At 47.3% G+C, this 15,690-nt stretch overlaps 1 protein-coding gene across 2 annotated transcripts; it reads right to left on the bottom strand.

Moving 5' to 3' along the window:
- Positions 1-2,114: 2,114 nt before the first annotated feature.
- sh3bp4a (SH3-domain binding protein 4a) lies at positions 2,115-15,073 on the bottom strand. Of its 2 annotated transcripts, none has more exons than XM_084004119.1 (5): positions 14,988-15,073; positions 11,053-11,219; positions 8,175-10,528; positions 2,981-3,169; positions 2,115-2,903 (listed from the first exon to the last, which is right to left on the bottom strand). In XM_084004119.1, the coding sequence occupies exons 2-5, from the start codon at positions 11,174-11,176 to the stop codon at positions 2,679-2,681; spliced, it is 2,892 nt and encodes a 963-aa protein (XP_083860245.1). In that variant the 5' UTR covers positions 11,177-11,219; positions 14,988-15,073; the 3' UTR covers positions 2,115-2,678. The 2 variants fall into 2 exon arrangements, with proteins under 2 accessions (XP_083860245.1, XP_083860246.1); XM_084004120.1 differs by lacking the exon at positions 14,988-15,073 and adding an exon at positions 13,728-13,830.
- Positions 15,074-15,690: the final 617 nt, after the last annotated feature.

A 15,690-nucleotide genomic window follows, 5' to 3' on the forward strand; every position in this document is an offset into this window, starting at 1 on the left:
TACTAAGGCACTCTGCACACTGCCCTCCGGTGGTCACGGCGCGTGATTACCCTTCGTTGTCTTGTATTTACGATTCTACCGGAAGTACTGCGTGTATGTAATGTGTCTACCTTGAAAACACCGCTGTTGTACTAAACGGTTGTGTACGCTTTGTTAGCCTCCGCTAATGCTGTAAGCTAATCGTCTTGCACTACGGTGGCCCTGAGAGCTCAAAGCAGCGACGACACATCCGGTTAGTTGTAAGCTAATCGTGAGATTGTAAAGACCACAACGTTCTGAAGAGTTAAACAATAAATACTATTAACGTCATGTTCTACTAAAGGTAAACTAGTAATGTATTAGCTAACGTTAGCTACAAATACTCAAATTCGCCAATCTTATATTAATTCAAATATTGAGATAATGAGCTTTAACGCCCTCTTGTGGCCACAGCCGTTTGTTACATCAGCGGTGTCGTCAAGGTAGACGTTGCATACAAGCAGTAAATCCGGTAGAATCATACATAATCAACGACAACGACGTGTAATTACGCGCCGTGACCACCGGAGGGCAGTGTCACTGCAGTGCCTGTAGGCGAACTAGATTCAGGATTCAAAAGGTTCATTGTTTGATTTCTGTGCCCCTTGAGATCCTTCCTTTGCTTCCACAGGAACGCCAAACAATGTCCCATCTAAATATACTATCAATTCAGCTCGCGAGCTCTACCGCCCTCCGGTGGCCACAACCGTGAATTACAACAGCGGTATCAAGACAGACAGATTACATACACGCGGTACTTCCGATAGATTTCAAAATAAGACACCGGAGCGTAAATACATGAAGTCGGTACTTCCGGTTGAATCTTTCAGAATAAAAGACAACGGAGCGTAATTACGCACCGTGACAGTATATAGTCATGATTATTGACGCTGGTGATAAAACGGTCACTGCAGTGTCTGTAAATATAATAAATCATACATAAGAAATCAAGATAATTTCATTAATGAATTATAATTATCAATGATTGGAGAGTTAACATGTGAGCGGTTTACTGTCATAAGCTATTGGTATGAGGTATTTAAAATGTTATAATTACATACATTATTTTGTAACTCAATTAGAATTCTCTAACTGAAAAGATTAATAAGATATGTGACATTTGTGTATTTTGTGTGTGTGTGTGTGTGTTCTCTCAATGATTAACTCTCTCTCTTTCTCTAACAAGGATGTCTCTCGCCCGCCGCCCACGTCCTCCTCATCCATAAAACAGAGTTTTAGCTCCGATGTATTCCTCAGGTAACCGAGGACACGCAGCCAGCTGGTGAGAGAGGTGAGGTGAGACACGCCAGACGGGTTAACCTGTCTCACCTCATCTCAAGGAAACCAGGGAGACCGTCACAGACTCTCAGTCCATTAGTTCAGTGTTTTAGATCCTGAACCTGATTCCTTAGAAATAAAAGAGACATGAAGGGAATTATTCACAACGCTGAACACAAACTGTTTAAAGCGTCTAATAACCTTCTAGAGAGGATTCACGTCTCTTTCCAGCTGTGGTCATCGCCATGACTACAGCTTCCATGAGGTTCCCACATGACAACAGCAGATGAACGACCTTTTATATTCCCGTTTCCACACACAAACTTCCAGATTGCATTATCAGCTGAACCAGGTGGATCCTCTAAAAGAGCGTCAGTGATGAAGTGAGACGGCATATATTTCTCCCTGGGAAGATGTGAGAGCTGATTTATCCGCCGTCCTCCTGACAAGCAGCTTGTTAAAAGCTCCTTTATGGCCTCGTCGGGCTGAAGTGAGGAGACGAGCAGGAATGAGTGACGACCTGCTTTTATTAAAGCGTGTTTGTGGGAACGTCTGGACGTCCTCCTGTCTGTGTTTCCATGACAAACAAAGAAGCACAGGATTCAACAACATTAGCCTAGCTTAGCACAAAGACTGGAAACAGGTGGTAACTGCTAGCCGAGCTCCAAGACGTCGTTGCTTTGAGTTTGGGAGATTTATGAAATTAATTTGTACTAGGAAGCTACAATACTGTTGTTAATGAGCCAAGCGCAAATACATGTCATTATAACATGAATTATATTCAATCAAATCACTAAATGTTTTAAGTTTTATTGAAACCTTCTGAACAGAAGAACGTGTGTATAAATATATAAACATTTCATATTCAGACAGAGAAACACTGCAGCCGGCACCGACTCCGACACAAAGACTGAAATCAAACAATAAAAGCATCGAAAGCCGAAGGATTCTGTTCACTGAGATCATAAAATCAAAGATGAAACTCTTGAAAACACACATCGGAGACAAAAAGGCTTTTTTAAAATATAAAGTGAACAAACTATCTCGATGTTTGTTCAGGTTACAGCTTTAATGTGACTGAAACAGCTGGTCAAAGGTCAAAGGTCACAGTCTGTCTGTGTGTCCTGTACTGCAGTGGTTGAGTTCTCTGATGTTGTCCTGAGGGAGTCATGGTAACCGTCGTCAAGCAGAGACGAATGAAAAACCCCAAAAAGAGAAAATGTGAAGACGTTTATCTAAAGAGACGAAGAAGAGAACAGTTTCACATCGACCAAAGGCGTTTCCACATCGGGCGACGCCAAACGGGACCAGGAAGTGCAGATCTGAACCCAGCCCCTGACCTGGACCATCAAAGGATGACCCCCCAGGTCTCCATCAGAAGGTCACACGGCGAAGTCTCCGTACCCGGTGGGGCAGAAGGCGGCGCCGCGGAGCGAGTCCAGGCAGTTGACCAGGATCAGCGTGCCGGTCAGGTGCTTCCACCTCTTGGTGATGGGGTTCCTCATCTTGTCCAGGCCCAGGTGCAGCTCCTGGATCACGTCCCGGTAGCTGTCCCCCACGTGGGCGGCCCACGTCAGCAGGAAGTCGTAGGCCGGCTTCCACATGGACTGGAGGGGGAGGACGGACTTTTAATAAACACATAAAGTAAAACAACGAGAGTCCCGGAGGACGCCGCGTCTCTCACCTCGCCGTCCAGAACGCCGTTCTTGTCACGGTGCGGAGCCTCGTACGCCTCCATCTGCGCTCTGGACACGCGGGCCAGTTTCTCTGCCAGCTCCCGCCATCGGAACGCCACCTCCACCGCCGTCGTCAGCAGCACGAAGTCCAGGACCAGTCTGGCCACCAGACCCTGGCAGTCCATCTTCAGCAGCGCCTGGGGGGACAAAGACAAGTCCATGAAGATCTGGTCTACTTTATATTCAGAAGTCGCAGCTCTAACGGGGGCCAGACCAGCTCTAACGGGGGTCAGACCAGCTCTAACGGGGGCCAGACCAGCTCTAACGTGGGCCAGACCGGCTCTAACGGGGTCAGACCAGCTCTAACGGGGGCCAGACCAGCTCTAACGGGGGCCAGACCAGCTCTAACGGGGGCCAGACCAGCTCTAAAGGGGGCCAGACCAGCTCTAACGGGGCCAGACCAGCTCTAAAGGGGGCCAGACCAGCTCTAACGGGGCCAGACCAGCTCTAACGGGGGCCAGACCAGCTCTAACGGGGGCCAGACCAGCTCTAACGGGGTCAGACCAGCTCTAACGGGGGCCAGACCAGCTCTAACGGGGGCCAGACCATAGTTTTACTCGAGGCTTGAATGCGACACAATGTGATTCATGTCAAGGACAGTCATTTTAATCTTGATGGGCTCAAACTGCACCAGGTGGAGGTCAAAGGTCACTTGCGATGACTTATTTGCCTTTTCAAGAATTCTGGGTAATTCTTCACAGGTAATTAAAGTGATTACACTCTCTTTGAATGGTAGAAACTCATCATTATTAATTAACAACTGCTTCTGCTCTAAAAATAGAAAACCTTCTTCTCCGAGAGACCAAAGTGTCTGGAAATCTCCGAGACGGCGTTGAGCTGCAGGAAGTCCCGAAGCAGACGGACAGACGGAGCTGACAGCCGCCCAAATGAGCTTCACCCAAACAGGAAGGGGGGGGTAGTGACAGGTAGAAAACTGGAAGAGAACACGTCCCTTTAGACTAAATATGCAGATGATGCTAAGATTTTATATGAAAAGCAATTATCTCCCATTAAGAAACATGAATGACCTAAAACCTTCAAACTGAACAGGAAAACAAAAATAATGGAATCGTGCTGCATCATTCATTCTTTTTAAAATCTAATTAGATGTCATTTGTTCACATTTGCCTTTTTAACAAATCTGCAGGTTTTGGATAAAAACATGACGTGTTTTCAGCACAAAAAAACTAGTTTTGTTAACAAAACACCGACGTTAGGACGACATTATTCATGTTTAATGAACAGGCGGAAGATAAAAACACACTGTTTCCAAGTTAATAAAGCAACGTGCAGAGCTTCTCCGTTGCAGATAAGGTTGCTGCCTCTCTGCTGCTTGACTCTGTTTGGCTGACAGAAAGCGATCCCATGGTTCCCTGTTTGGGGTTCAGCTCTCAGACTGGATAGACCTCCTCCTCCTGGATCAGGTCTGACAGCGTCTGGACTCTGTGTTCATTTGACAGGAGAGGTATTCTTGTTTCTGGTGTTTCTCAGAAATATTTCTAACTTTAAAGAAGTCTTTTTGGGGGATTGATTTCGTCCCTGCAAAGAGTTTGGCCCCGCCTCCCGGCACAGATCTATTATTAAACAACACTCCTCTTTTCCGTTTTGTCCTCTCCTCGGTAACCGGAGCCTCGGCGTTAACAGATCTGCCGGGCGGTGTCGGATGCCCCCCGGCCCTACAGCTCTGTCCTCATCAATGCCGGCTCACGTTTCACACCAGAACACCTGTCGGCGGCGGGTTTGAACCAGATACGGTGAGCCGATCCAAACCCCCAAGATCTGCTGCAACACTTTCATTTTTTATGTTTCACACGGTAGTGCCCTTCCAGGTAACAGAGGCCAGGAAGTGCCAGTCCAGGTACGGAGGCCAGGAACTGCCCGTCCAGGTAACAGAGACCAGGAAGTGCCCGTCCAGGTAACAGAGGCCAGGAAGTGCCAGTCCAGGTACGGAGGCCAGGAAGTGCCCGTCCAGGTAACAGAGGCCAGGAAGTGCCAGTCCAGGTACGGAGGCCAGGAAGTGCCCGTCCAGGTACGGAGGCCAGGAAGTGCCCGTCCAGGTAACAGAGGCCAGGAAGTGCCAGTCCAGGTAACAGAGACCAGGAAGTGCCCGTCCAGGTAACAGAGACCAGGAAGTGCCCGTCCAGGTGACAGAGGCCAGGAAGTGCCCGTCCAGGTACGGAGGCCAGGAAGTGCCCGTCCCGGTAACAGAGACCAGGAAGTGCCCGTCCAGGTACGGAGGCCAGGAAGTGCCCGTCCAGGTGACAGAGGCCAGGAAGTGCCCGTCCAGGTGACAGAGGCCAGGAAGTGCCCGTCCAGGTGACAGAGGCCAGGAAGTGCCCGTCCAGGTAACAGAGACCAGGAAGTGCCCGTCCAGGTAACAGAGACCAGGAAGTGCCCGTACTCACGTACAACCTGCTGCTGATTTTCTCAGCTAGACGATGTGAACTACTGAACTGGATCAATGAAAACCCCGCTTTAGCTTCATGGATAAGAACTAATCCACTTAATACACACAATAAACAATAGTAAGTGAGGGAGGTGGACTTTCTCGGTTCCAGCTCTGGCCTGTTATGATCGTAACGTTGAGCCTTTTTTCTTTTAGAAATCTAATAAATTACATCCTGTGGTTCTGGAGCTTCAGCAGGAAACAATCGGCGGCGTTGTTTGGGACGCGCTGCAGGCGAGTCAGGCTGAAGGAGCAGAAATGTTCCCTCTTTATTTAGAACATCAGCTGATCAGAGTAAAGGTTTCCTGAGTCGGTCAGAACATGGTTAACTTCGCTTAGCATACAACAGGAAGCAGGAAACGCAGCCAGCGAGACAAGTTGCCACGGCAACCACAGATACGTTAGAAAGTTCTGTAGTACAACAAGCAAAGTGATTTGACAGAGGAAACCAAACTCAACTTTAAGACACCTTTTATGTAAGATTGTTAGATAGGAAAGCCCGCTAAAGGAAAGTTCCGTTGTTCTGTTAGATAAGAGGACTTTCACTCAGCAGACTGCTGTTCATGTATCTGTGTCTAAACGCTTTCTTTTCCACTTCAGTTCTTCCAACAAATCCACTTTTCTGGCTCCTCTCTCATTACAGAAACCACAGGGGGGACAATGAAGTCTGGAGTCTGGGTCCCTGGTGCCCCTTTCCATTTCCTACGAAGCATCGATTCCCGATTAAACGTCCCTTCGTCCCCTTGAGAAGAGATTATTTCATCCCAATGAAATAATCAGAGTAGTTTAATCACAGAGTTTCTCCAGGATGCTTTTATTTGGAGCGTTTCACAGATTTGGGAACATTTTTGTCCTAAAAGAGGATAAAGCGTCATTATTAAGAGAATGAATGCCTTGTTTGCTAATGGAGGATTTTAAGCCAGAGGTTCTCAGCATAGGAATGTTTAATTATAATAGTTATATAAGACTGGCTTTTTCTTTCTTTCTTTCTTTCTTTCTTTCTTTCTTTCTTTCTTTCTTTCTTTCTTTCTTTCTTTCTTTCTTCAAGGAGAAGATTTAGTAATTCAAGCCTGTGTGACTCACTGGACCTTGTTCCTGCAGCCTGATGACAATTTACTGCTCTCTGGGGAAAATATCTCAACATACACACACACGTGTATATACATATATATATATATATATATATATATATATATATATATATATATATATATATATATATATACACAAATTCACACACATCCTGGTTTATCGTGAGTGCAGCAGCAAACCCACTTTGTGTAGCAGGAAAAAAGTTTTAGATTTATCTGCACATAGAAATGACCTTGTTCTTTTATAAAAACATCTACTTTCCAGTGAAACCAGGAGGAAATCAATATTATTCATCATCCTTATCAGTCATAAGTACAGCTGGACGCCCTAAAAGGCAAAACCTGATGAATAGTGGTGTCCAACGCAAACAGCTACATCAATAAATAAGCACCTCATCAGTTCATAAACGTATAAATTTACTGCGAGAGCAGCAGGAACGACCAATAACCAATTGTTTCATCAGAATGAGCTTCATGATCCATTAGAAGGTGTTAAACTGAGCTCTTGGTCCCTTTGAACGATAACTTTACAGCCAGCAGAGCAACATGAGACACCAAACGTCTCCTATCAGAGCTAAATGCTGTCCATCCGTCTACAGTTGCTGCATAAATGTAACCAATTCAACAGAACAAAAGTCTCCATCATCCTTGAAAAGTGTTTCTGACTTCAGTGACGGACGTCTGAGACTGTTCTCGGTTAATTTCCCAGTAAATATCCAACAAGAAAGCAGCTCCGAGGAGCCGAGGATGGAGATAAGAAAGCGCTGTACCCGCCAGAATAAAAGCCCTTTATAAAACATAAAAGCTAGCCTTCTTTGCTTTAACCTTGTGAGATGATGGCGACGTCACATGACGTGCAGCCAAACGGAAAGATACAGGTGAACAGCTTTACCTTAACAGTGACCGCCAAAGTGTCATTTAGCAAGGCACTTTCCCAGAGCTGCTCTGGTGGCTGCATGCACGCTTCATCAACTGTGGCTGGATAAACAGCAGCAGGAGAGCGTGCTCTGCTAAAGTACTTTGTGAATAATGACCGTCTGGCGAGGGAAATGTCTCGGGACTATTTTGCGTCTCCGGGTGCACGGTGCTGTCGGAGAAGAAAAACCCATCAAGGCCGGCGTGCGTTTGCTAGACGGAGTTGTTTTCGCTGAAACTGCAGATGTTCTGTTATATTTTGCCTCTGCAGGATTTTCCCCTCCAACCTCCCCTCCGTTGTTCCCACTGTGAGCCGCCTCAGACTGGAAGACTTGATCCTTCCTCTTCGTGTGACTGTCTGACTCATTACATTAGCTTCAACAAAGCTGAACTAACGATGCAGCAACCATCGGAGCGACACTCGCAAACGCCTTCTCGCTCAGTTTGTGATCATCTGGGCATAATAGCTGTTGTCAGCAGTGTTACCGTAATGCATGAGTGTTCTTGAGGCAATGAAACAGAAAAGAGAAATGGCACTTTATGTACTGTATCTCTCTGGACTTGCCCTTAAAAATGACCCCCAATCTACAAAGAGGAAACACTGTTTAGCAGTTAGTTGTCAAAGAAAATAATTTTTTATCACTAAATTCAGTTTATTTGGGTTCTGGAGGATTAAAAACGTGGTCTCACCATCATGAGTTCCCTCTGGAAGGACTTCCTCTCCTTGTTCTCCATGTTGGTACACTCCTCTTTGAGTTTCTCCAGAACCGACGCCACCTTCTCCGGCTCGTTGTCCAGCTCTGTCCGGCAGAAATAATTCAGGGGCAAATTCCCGTTCCCGAGGGCATCGGCAAACGCCCTCCAGTTGCCCACGTTCTCCATTAGAACCGTCCTCACCGTCGCGTAGATGTACGTGAGAAATTTGCAAGGCCTCAGGATCTGCTCCAGCAGCATGGTGGTCGTTAGGTCCGGCCCACACCAATAAATGGGCTTGACTTTCCCCAGAACCAGAACATTCTTGGCATGGACAAGTCCGATCTTCCCCTGATAGTATCCGATGTACCACTCTTTGGTCCGCAGCTGCCCTCGCAGCTTGATTTTCTCCTCGCTGAGCAAAGCGATAACATCCCCCTTTTTGTACTCCAACAGATACATGCTCTTGTGCTGCCTGATCACCGTTTTGATCAACTTGCCAAATTTAAGGTTGGTAATGCACCGGTCTTGAAACTTCGGGTATTTGGAAGTGACGGCCAGCGGTGAGAGGACGATTTTATCCACCTCTTTCTTTTTCAGAAACCTTCTCTGGCCCGTTATCCTTGCACACGTCTTTGGTGGCGGCGGCGGCGTCTGGACGCAGAACTGGGTGAGGATACAGTCGAGAGCGTCCTTGACTTGGACCCTGAGAGTGAAGTCCGAGATGCTGTTGGGGTTGTGCGATGTGATCATGTACAGCAGCCTGCTGACTTTCCCCAGTTTGACCTGAAAGCCCCGAATCACCCCAGAACCCTCGTTGGCCTTCACCTGGTAGTTTGACATGTTGGAGTACAACCCCACCTGGAGGTCCTGAGGGTACCCCAGCACGAACTGGTGCTTCCCCCACAGCTGGAGGGCCACTGGTGGGCTGGAGCTAGCCTGCCAGCCCACCTCATTCACCAACAAGGTATTGGGGGCACAGTCATGCCCGAACATGGCCACGACTGTCTTGAAGGAAGGGTGAATGTGCTTTGGTCCGTAGACGCCTAGAGTTACTTTCCTCTGCATATGGTCCCAAACGGTGGTATTGTGGCTGAGGTGCTGTGACTTAACCACAACAGCCACATACATACAAGGCTCTAGTCTATCCAGCTGGACTTGGACCGTGTCTTTGTAGATGTAGGCATTAGGGATCGGTGTGTAAGGCCCTTCTTTACAGTCGCTTCTAACACAAAGCACCTCCGCAGTGTGACAGCTCTCCTTCTTCACGGTTACAAACACCTTCATCTCCAACGCGATGAAGGACTTGGTCTCCATGTTGCTCAGCTTGATCTCCACCACGGGGCTGACTGTGGAGCAGTGGTCCCCGTTGAGCTCCAGAGGAAGGTCTAGCAGGGCTTTCATGGAGATCTGCTGGTGGTCTCCATGGCTGACGTGGCCTTCGGGGATGTGTGCACTGATTTGGGTGTCCGGGAGCTGAACCACTCCTCCGTTAGTGTCCAATTTGCACACTATGTTGGTCTCCACAGGCTGGGTCTGGCCCCACCCAGGACTCTGGCCCAGGGAGTCAAGGTCATGGCAAGACCTGGCTAACTTTCTGTGGTGCAACCAAGCAGTCCTGAAGTCTTCCCTGCTCTGAAACTGCTCCGGTGACGGAGCCTTGAGGCCTGTGAAGAATCCAGAAGAAGGTAAGGTCGGATTGGACTGAGCCTGCAGGACTGACAGTTCTGAGAGACTGTGGGAACGCTTACTCCTGAAAAACGGGTTATCCCTGTGGAGGTTAGGTACAATGTCTTGGATTGGGCTGGTGGGGGGGGTACTGTTGGTGTGGCAGCTGCTGAACCCATTGGTCACGATTGTACTCATGTTAACGTTCGAGCAAGATGATGGAGATGCCAGTGCATCGAACAGAATCAGGTCTGTTGCGTTCCTTGCACTTAAATCTTTGCAGTTCTGATCTATCGGACATATAAAAGGGTTCGCAGAGGAGGATCTGTTGTTGTAAAGTGGGGAGGGCTCAAGGGTCATCCCAGTCCACTCCCCCAAACCTCCAAACTCCTTGGACCCAACCTCGTATCCTTCCCCAAGGCTATCAATCATGCCGCTGTCGCTAAGCGAAGAGTCCCTGAAGTTGACCGGCTGGACGTAGGCGGATGGGATGTAGCCCATTTCCGTGTTGTTGTGGGCGTACCACCATTCGCCACCTGACGTGTCCAACACATAGAGGCGGTCGCCTTTGCAGAACCTCAGTGTGGTGAAGCTGCTGGGGCAATAATCCTTTATGGCAACCACTTCCTGCGCGGCTCCGTAGGAGGTGGAGGTGTCCAGCCGTAAGGCACTGGGAGAAGGCACTGAAAAGGGAAAAAGATGTTCTATTAGTGATGCTCTTCTCCCCTGATTGCAAAGTGGTTGTTCACTATTTGAGATAAGTGCACTCACTGAATCACTTGGTGGCTGATTACCAAAAACACTGCAGTTAACGGCACTTATCTCCTAATCAGACACAGATGTAATGGCCCGGTTGGAATAATGAGGTGATGGTGCCACACATCAGACAGACAGGTTCAGTGCTTCTGCAGTAAAACTTTACAGTAAGTACCTGGTCCCAAATAGCCCCCCAAAGAACCCAAACCTTCATTGACAACATTTCCAGATCACTAAGTAAACGCATGAGCAGATCAGCTCATTTTCTATTTTTAGCTCACGTTATGAGCGTATGTAGAGCATGTAAATAAAGCAGTGAAGTGTGAATATACAGCTTCCAACATGTGACTGATGATCTAATTACAAAAGATCAACAGCTCATAATTAAAAATGAATTCTTTAGAGATTGAGTGAGCTTTGATTGGCTGAGCGTGTACATGTAAACGCTGACCTTTAACATCGCTGAGGCTGGCCCCGGTGACCCCCTCGCTCAAGTCGATCAGCGTCCCCTCAGACTTGCAGCGAGGGAGGACGTGATTGTTGTTGGTCACTCTGATGATTCGATGGGCCGCCATGGCCGCTACTTCCCATCCAATCCTCTCATTGGCAGCTTTTCATCTGGACGGGAATCAAACGAAGCGTTTCAGGTTGGGAGACAAACATACAAACATGTTCATGCAGGCTTTTATCCGCAGCTCCAATATGGAGCAACTTCCAAATGCAACGCTGCAGCAGGAAGCTTCGTTCTCTATAATACAGCCATCAAAGCTGCAGCAGCAGCTATACTTACAGTTGAAAAATATCACTGCATTTCTGACGGATGTGCTGGAGAGAAAGAAATTGCTTCCAAATCGATGCAAAGAGCTGAGAGAAGCAGAGAGCGATATGTGATTTAATAGGAGAGCAATAAAGACACGAAGCAAAAAGAGATTTCGGTTGAGTGAAAGTGACAATGAAGAAGTTCAGAAACAGAATGTAAAGATCAGGCCTCTCATTTCATTTTGTGAACAGTTACAATCTTCCTGATACTCTTCTGGAGTGTTTGCTGGGCTTTAAATCAGGATGGTGCCAACAATTCAAGTTCTTCTGCACAGACATTTCCCTTGATGACAAAAAGCTGCTTCCCATAGTTCCCTTCAGTCCCAAGAGGCTTCCCTTCGTCCTGCAGGACAGCAAGCAGCAACATTTGCATTTGCACACTAATGAAGGCTTTTTAGTCTGATTAAAGCAACGCAGACTGGAGACGCTGCCATTTAAATGCCTTTCACTGGTTCTCTTCATTAGAGCTTTAATGTTGGGAGGGTTTCTGTTCAGCTGCAGCTGTGTTTGATCAAATACAGCTCTCCACTCTCTTCCAGCATCTTCAGACACAAGGAGATGAGAAAACACCCAAAATAACATTAACATGATACCTTTTAAAACTAATATCCAAACATGTTTTATTTGTTTGACTCGAATCTCCCTCCTTTTGCAGCTGCAGTCCTGTTGACTTTCTTCTTAAGTCTTCCTTCAACCCTCTGCAGCTTTAATCTGCTTTAATCTGCTCTTTCTTTAATGAGCGAGGCCTGAACGATGACTGCCATTGGTTCAGAGCAGAGGTGCACTCTGGGATGCGGAGCATGCAGCGAAGAGCAAGTTGGGTTTGTTTAACAGCCGCATCTGTTAAATGGGATTTGCTGCTGAAAGTCAGTCCAACCCCGGCGAGGTGGCATTTCATCTCCCTGCAGCCTTTCTGCTCGCCAGCGTGTCGCCGTCGATAAACCGCCCATCCCCCCCTCAGAGATGAGCGCTCGGCGATCAATAACTCGCCGCCCAGCAGACAAAGACGGCGGCTTTGATGGAACACGGAGTCGGTCCCCGCTGAAGGCAGCAGGAGGCGAGGAGAGGAGGAGCTAGAAACTGATGTTTGCTGGGATCAGAAACTCATCAGGAGGTTTGGGATTCGTCCTGCTGATCCACAATCAGCCTCCCGGAGACTTTTGTTCCAGGAAAACCGACAACTACAAAAAGTGAAAGAAGTGATGGTATTGTGTCCTCTTTTACAGTATCTTGGAGAGAGTACAGACGGGGTGTTTTGGCAGATACATTTCAATCAGAGAGGGAGAGGAGGTGCTCAGGGAGATCTCTCAGGGAGCTCCGCCAGCTGCTGGAGGCCTTGTGGCTTCCTCAGAATGAGACGGGAATATTTCCCCCACCGGTGCATTAATATCAGAGTGTATGAAATCTGCCCTTTCAGTCCGGCTGACGGAGCGGAGAGTGGTGAGTTTAATTAGCCGTGAGTCAGCCCGTCCTAATCCCTGGATGAATGTTGCTGTAATAACCGTTTCCAGCAGCCGTATGTTCTCAGAGAGTTTATCGCTTTTCCATTGCGGCCGTCGAAAACGAGCAGATTGCAGGACAGAGAATGAGACCGGCGAGCAGAAAACAAACTTTCCTGTCTGAAGTCGGAGTCCCAAGTCGGAGTCAGATCATCCAAAATCATGACCCAGCACTTTCCCTTTAATAAAATACCTTTAAAAGGCTTGTTAGCTGATTCTACAAGTCTTAAAGGATGCTAGTGGAGGAAGAGACGCCAAAAGTCTCCCCAGGTTCTAATATTAGAAGCTGCATGCTTCTTCAATCGTGTGTTTTATTATTATTATTATTATTATTATTATTATTGATCAGGTGGATCTGCATCCCTTTCCCGGTCCAGACTCCATCGTCGATGAAAACAAACTACAGTGAAACTTGGTTTGACTTTAACTTCCAGCCTGACAGCAGCCGTAACTCAGTCCCGACCTACAGGAGGGAAGAACATTCGGTCGCCCCGGCAACGCAGCCCTTCTCCTAGCATGCCTCGGAATGTACGTTAAAAGCGACGGGAACATGTATGAGTTTAGTGTTTTGTTGTTGTTATAACAACGGTGATGGAGAGGTTCCTGTGAGGAAAGCTCACTGATTTGCCTCTGAGTCATGAAATGTCTGATTCCTCAAGCTCTAAGTAATTTATGGTGAATTATGAAAGATTTATGCTGAGTTTTTCCTTTTGATGATGCACTTTTTTTCTCCCTTTGAGGAGTTTTCCTGTATTTTAGACGGATGTTGGATTAATTGTGTCTTTTCTTCAATTAGACGGGACGTTACTGTCCTGCTGCAGCTCTGTGGCTTCGGCGTGTGGTCGAGTACATCAGTCTGCAGCGGCGGTACTCTCATCGGAGAAATCCATCTCCTCTCTCCTCTCTTCTCCCTCATCCCCTCTCTCATCTCTTCTCCCTCATCTCCTCTCCTCTCTCCTCTCCTCTTCTCTTCTCTCCTCTCCTCTCTCCCCTCAGGACGGATCTGCAGGTAAATGAGCCGGGGACCGTTAGTTTTAGTGTCGCTTCCACCTCGCTGCTGAAGGAGATTCTTCAGCTGGAGAGAGTCAGAGCTGGAGTGTGTGTGTGTGTGTGTGTGTGTGTGTGTGTGTGTGTGTGTGTGTGTGTGTGTGTGTGTGTGTGTGTGTGTGTGTGTGTGTGTGTGTGTGTGTGTGTGTGTGTGGCCAATAATTACAAAACGTTGCACACCTTCGCATAGAGCTGGAAAACGATGACATGCTAGTTTTCAGGCTTAGCCTCGAGTAGTGTGTGTGTGTGTGTGTGTGTGTGTGTGTGTGTGTGTGTGTGTGTGTGTGTGTGTGTGTGTGTGTGTGTGTGTGTGTGTGTGTGTTCTGAGGAAGAGGGAAAACAACAAAGAAACAGAGGAAGAGGATTTGGAGGCAAATGAAAAGTAAAAAGAAGAAGAAGAAGAAGAGTTGGATGAAGGGAGGGAGGGAGGGAGGAGAGAGACAGTAGGGGGAGGTAAATTGGGGGACAAAAAGGGAGAGAAGAAGGTAGAAGAAGAAAGGAGGATGAGGAACAAGAGGTTTCAAACGCCTGGCTGACAGAAGGAGGATTTTCGGATTAGCAGATGACCTGATTGGCCGGGTTGAGGAGGCGTGCACGAGCATGTCCGTGCACACACACAGGTCACAATATGACGCTAACGGGCAACTTCTCATTAACGGTCATTCTGCCAGGGGGGGGTAATGGGGAAAGGCTTTCAATTAAATCCTGGAGGTAATATTAGAGAGAATCACCACCATTAGGATCCACGCACCTAATCAATACACCTGGAATAATAATCCATACACGTATAATAACACCACAGGACCACTTCACAAAGTGCATGAAGTCCCTACAGACAGACAGTAAACCCGTTATTGTAGACCATAATCCAGGACTATCACATGAATCCTGCAGAGACTGAAGCCGACTTCCTCCCCGGACACAGGTCTGCTCCACCAGCGAACAAACTGAGCAACCCGCGGGTTTAAACGACAATGAGCGGTAATTACGTGTAAAAGTGAGTGTAAAGTCAACTGACCTCCTGCTGGCTCGAAGCCCGGACGCTCAGAGAGAAGAAGAAGAGCTGATGGAGACACTTCTTCTTCTTCTTCTTCTTCTTCTTCTTCTTCTTCTTCTTCTTCTTCTTCTTCTTCTTCTTCTTCTTCTTCTTCTTCTTCTTCTTCTTCTTCTTCTTCTTCTTCTTCTTCTTCTTCTTCTTCTTCTTCTTCTTCTTCTTCTTCTTCTTCTTCTTCTTCTTCTTCTTCTTCTTCTTCTTCTTCTTCTTCTTCTTCTTCTTCTTCTTCTTCTTCTTCTTCTTCTTCTTCTTCTTTGTCCTCGTGTCGTTTACCTTCAATGTCCACAAATAAATAAAGTCATGAAATGATGAATAAATGATCGTCCCGCAGTCAGAAGCTGTTATCGGCGATAGACGCGCACGCGGTCCGAGTCCGGCTCCGCTCCGGTCTGCCGGAGGACTGACGAGCAGCGCGGCTCTGCTCTGCTGGAGGTGTGGCGTCACGAGGAGGGGGCGTGGCCACACACACACACACACTCTCCATACATTCATACTTCCAGGTACATTTACTCAAATCCTGCACATTTCTGCTACTTTAAACTTCATTGATATTCCAGCTTGTTATTGGTCAGTGATTTCTACTTCTTCTAATCCATATCTTGTAGTCCATTTAGGTCAGGCGTCATTCAGTCCTCCCCTGCTCTCCTTGAATGTCCATCATGTGTCCATC

Source organism: Eutrigla gurnardus (assembly GCF_963514095.1).
Source record: "Eutrigla gurnardus genome assembly, chromosome: 24".
Taxonomy (NCBI): Eukaryota; Metazoa; Chordata; class Actinopteri; order Perciformes; family Triglidae; genus Eutrigla; species Eutrigla gurnardus.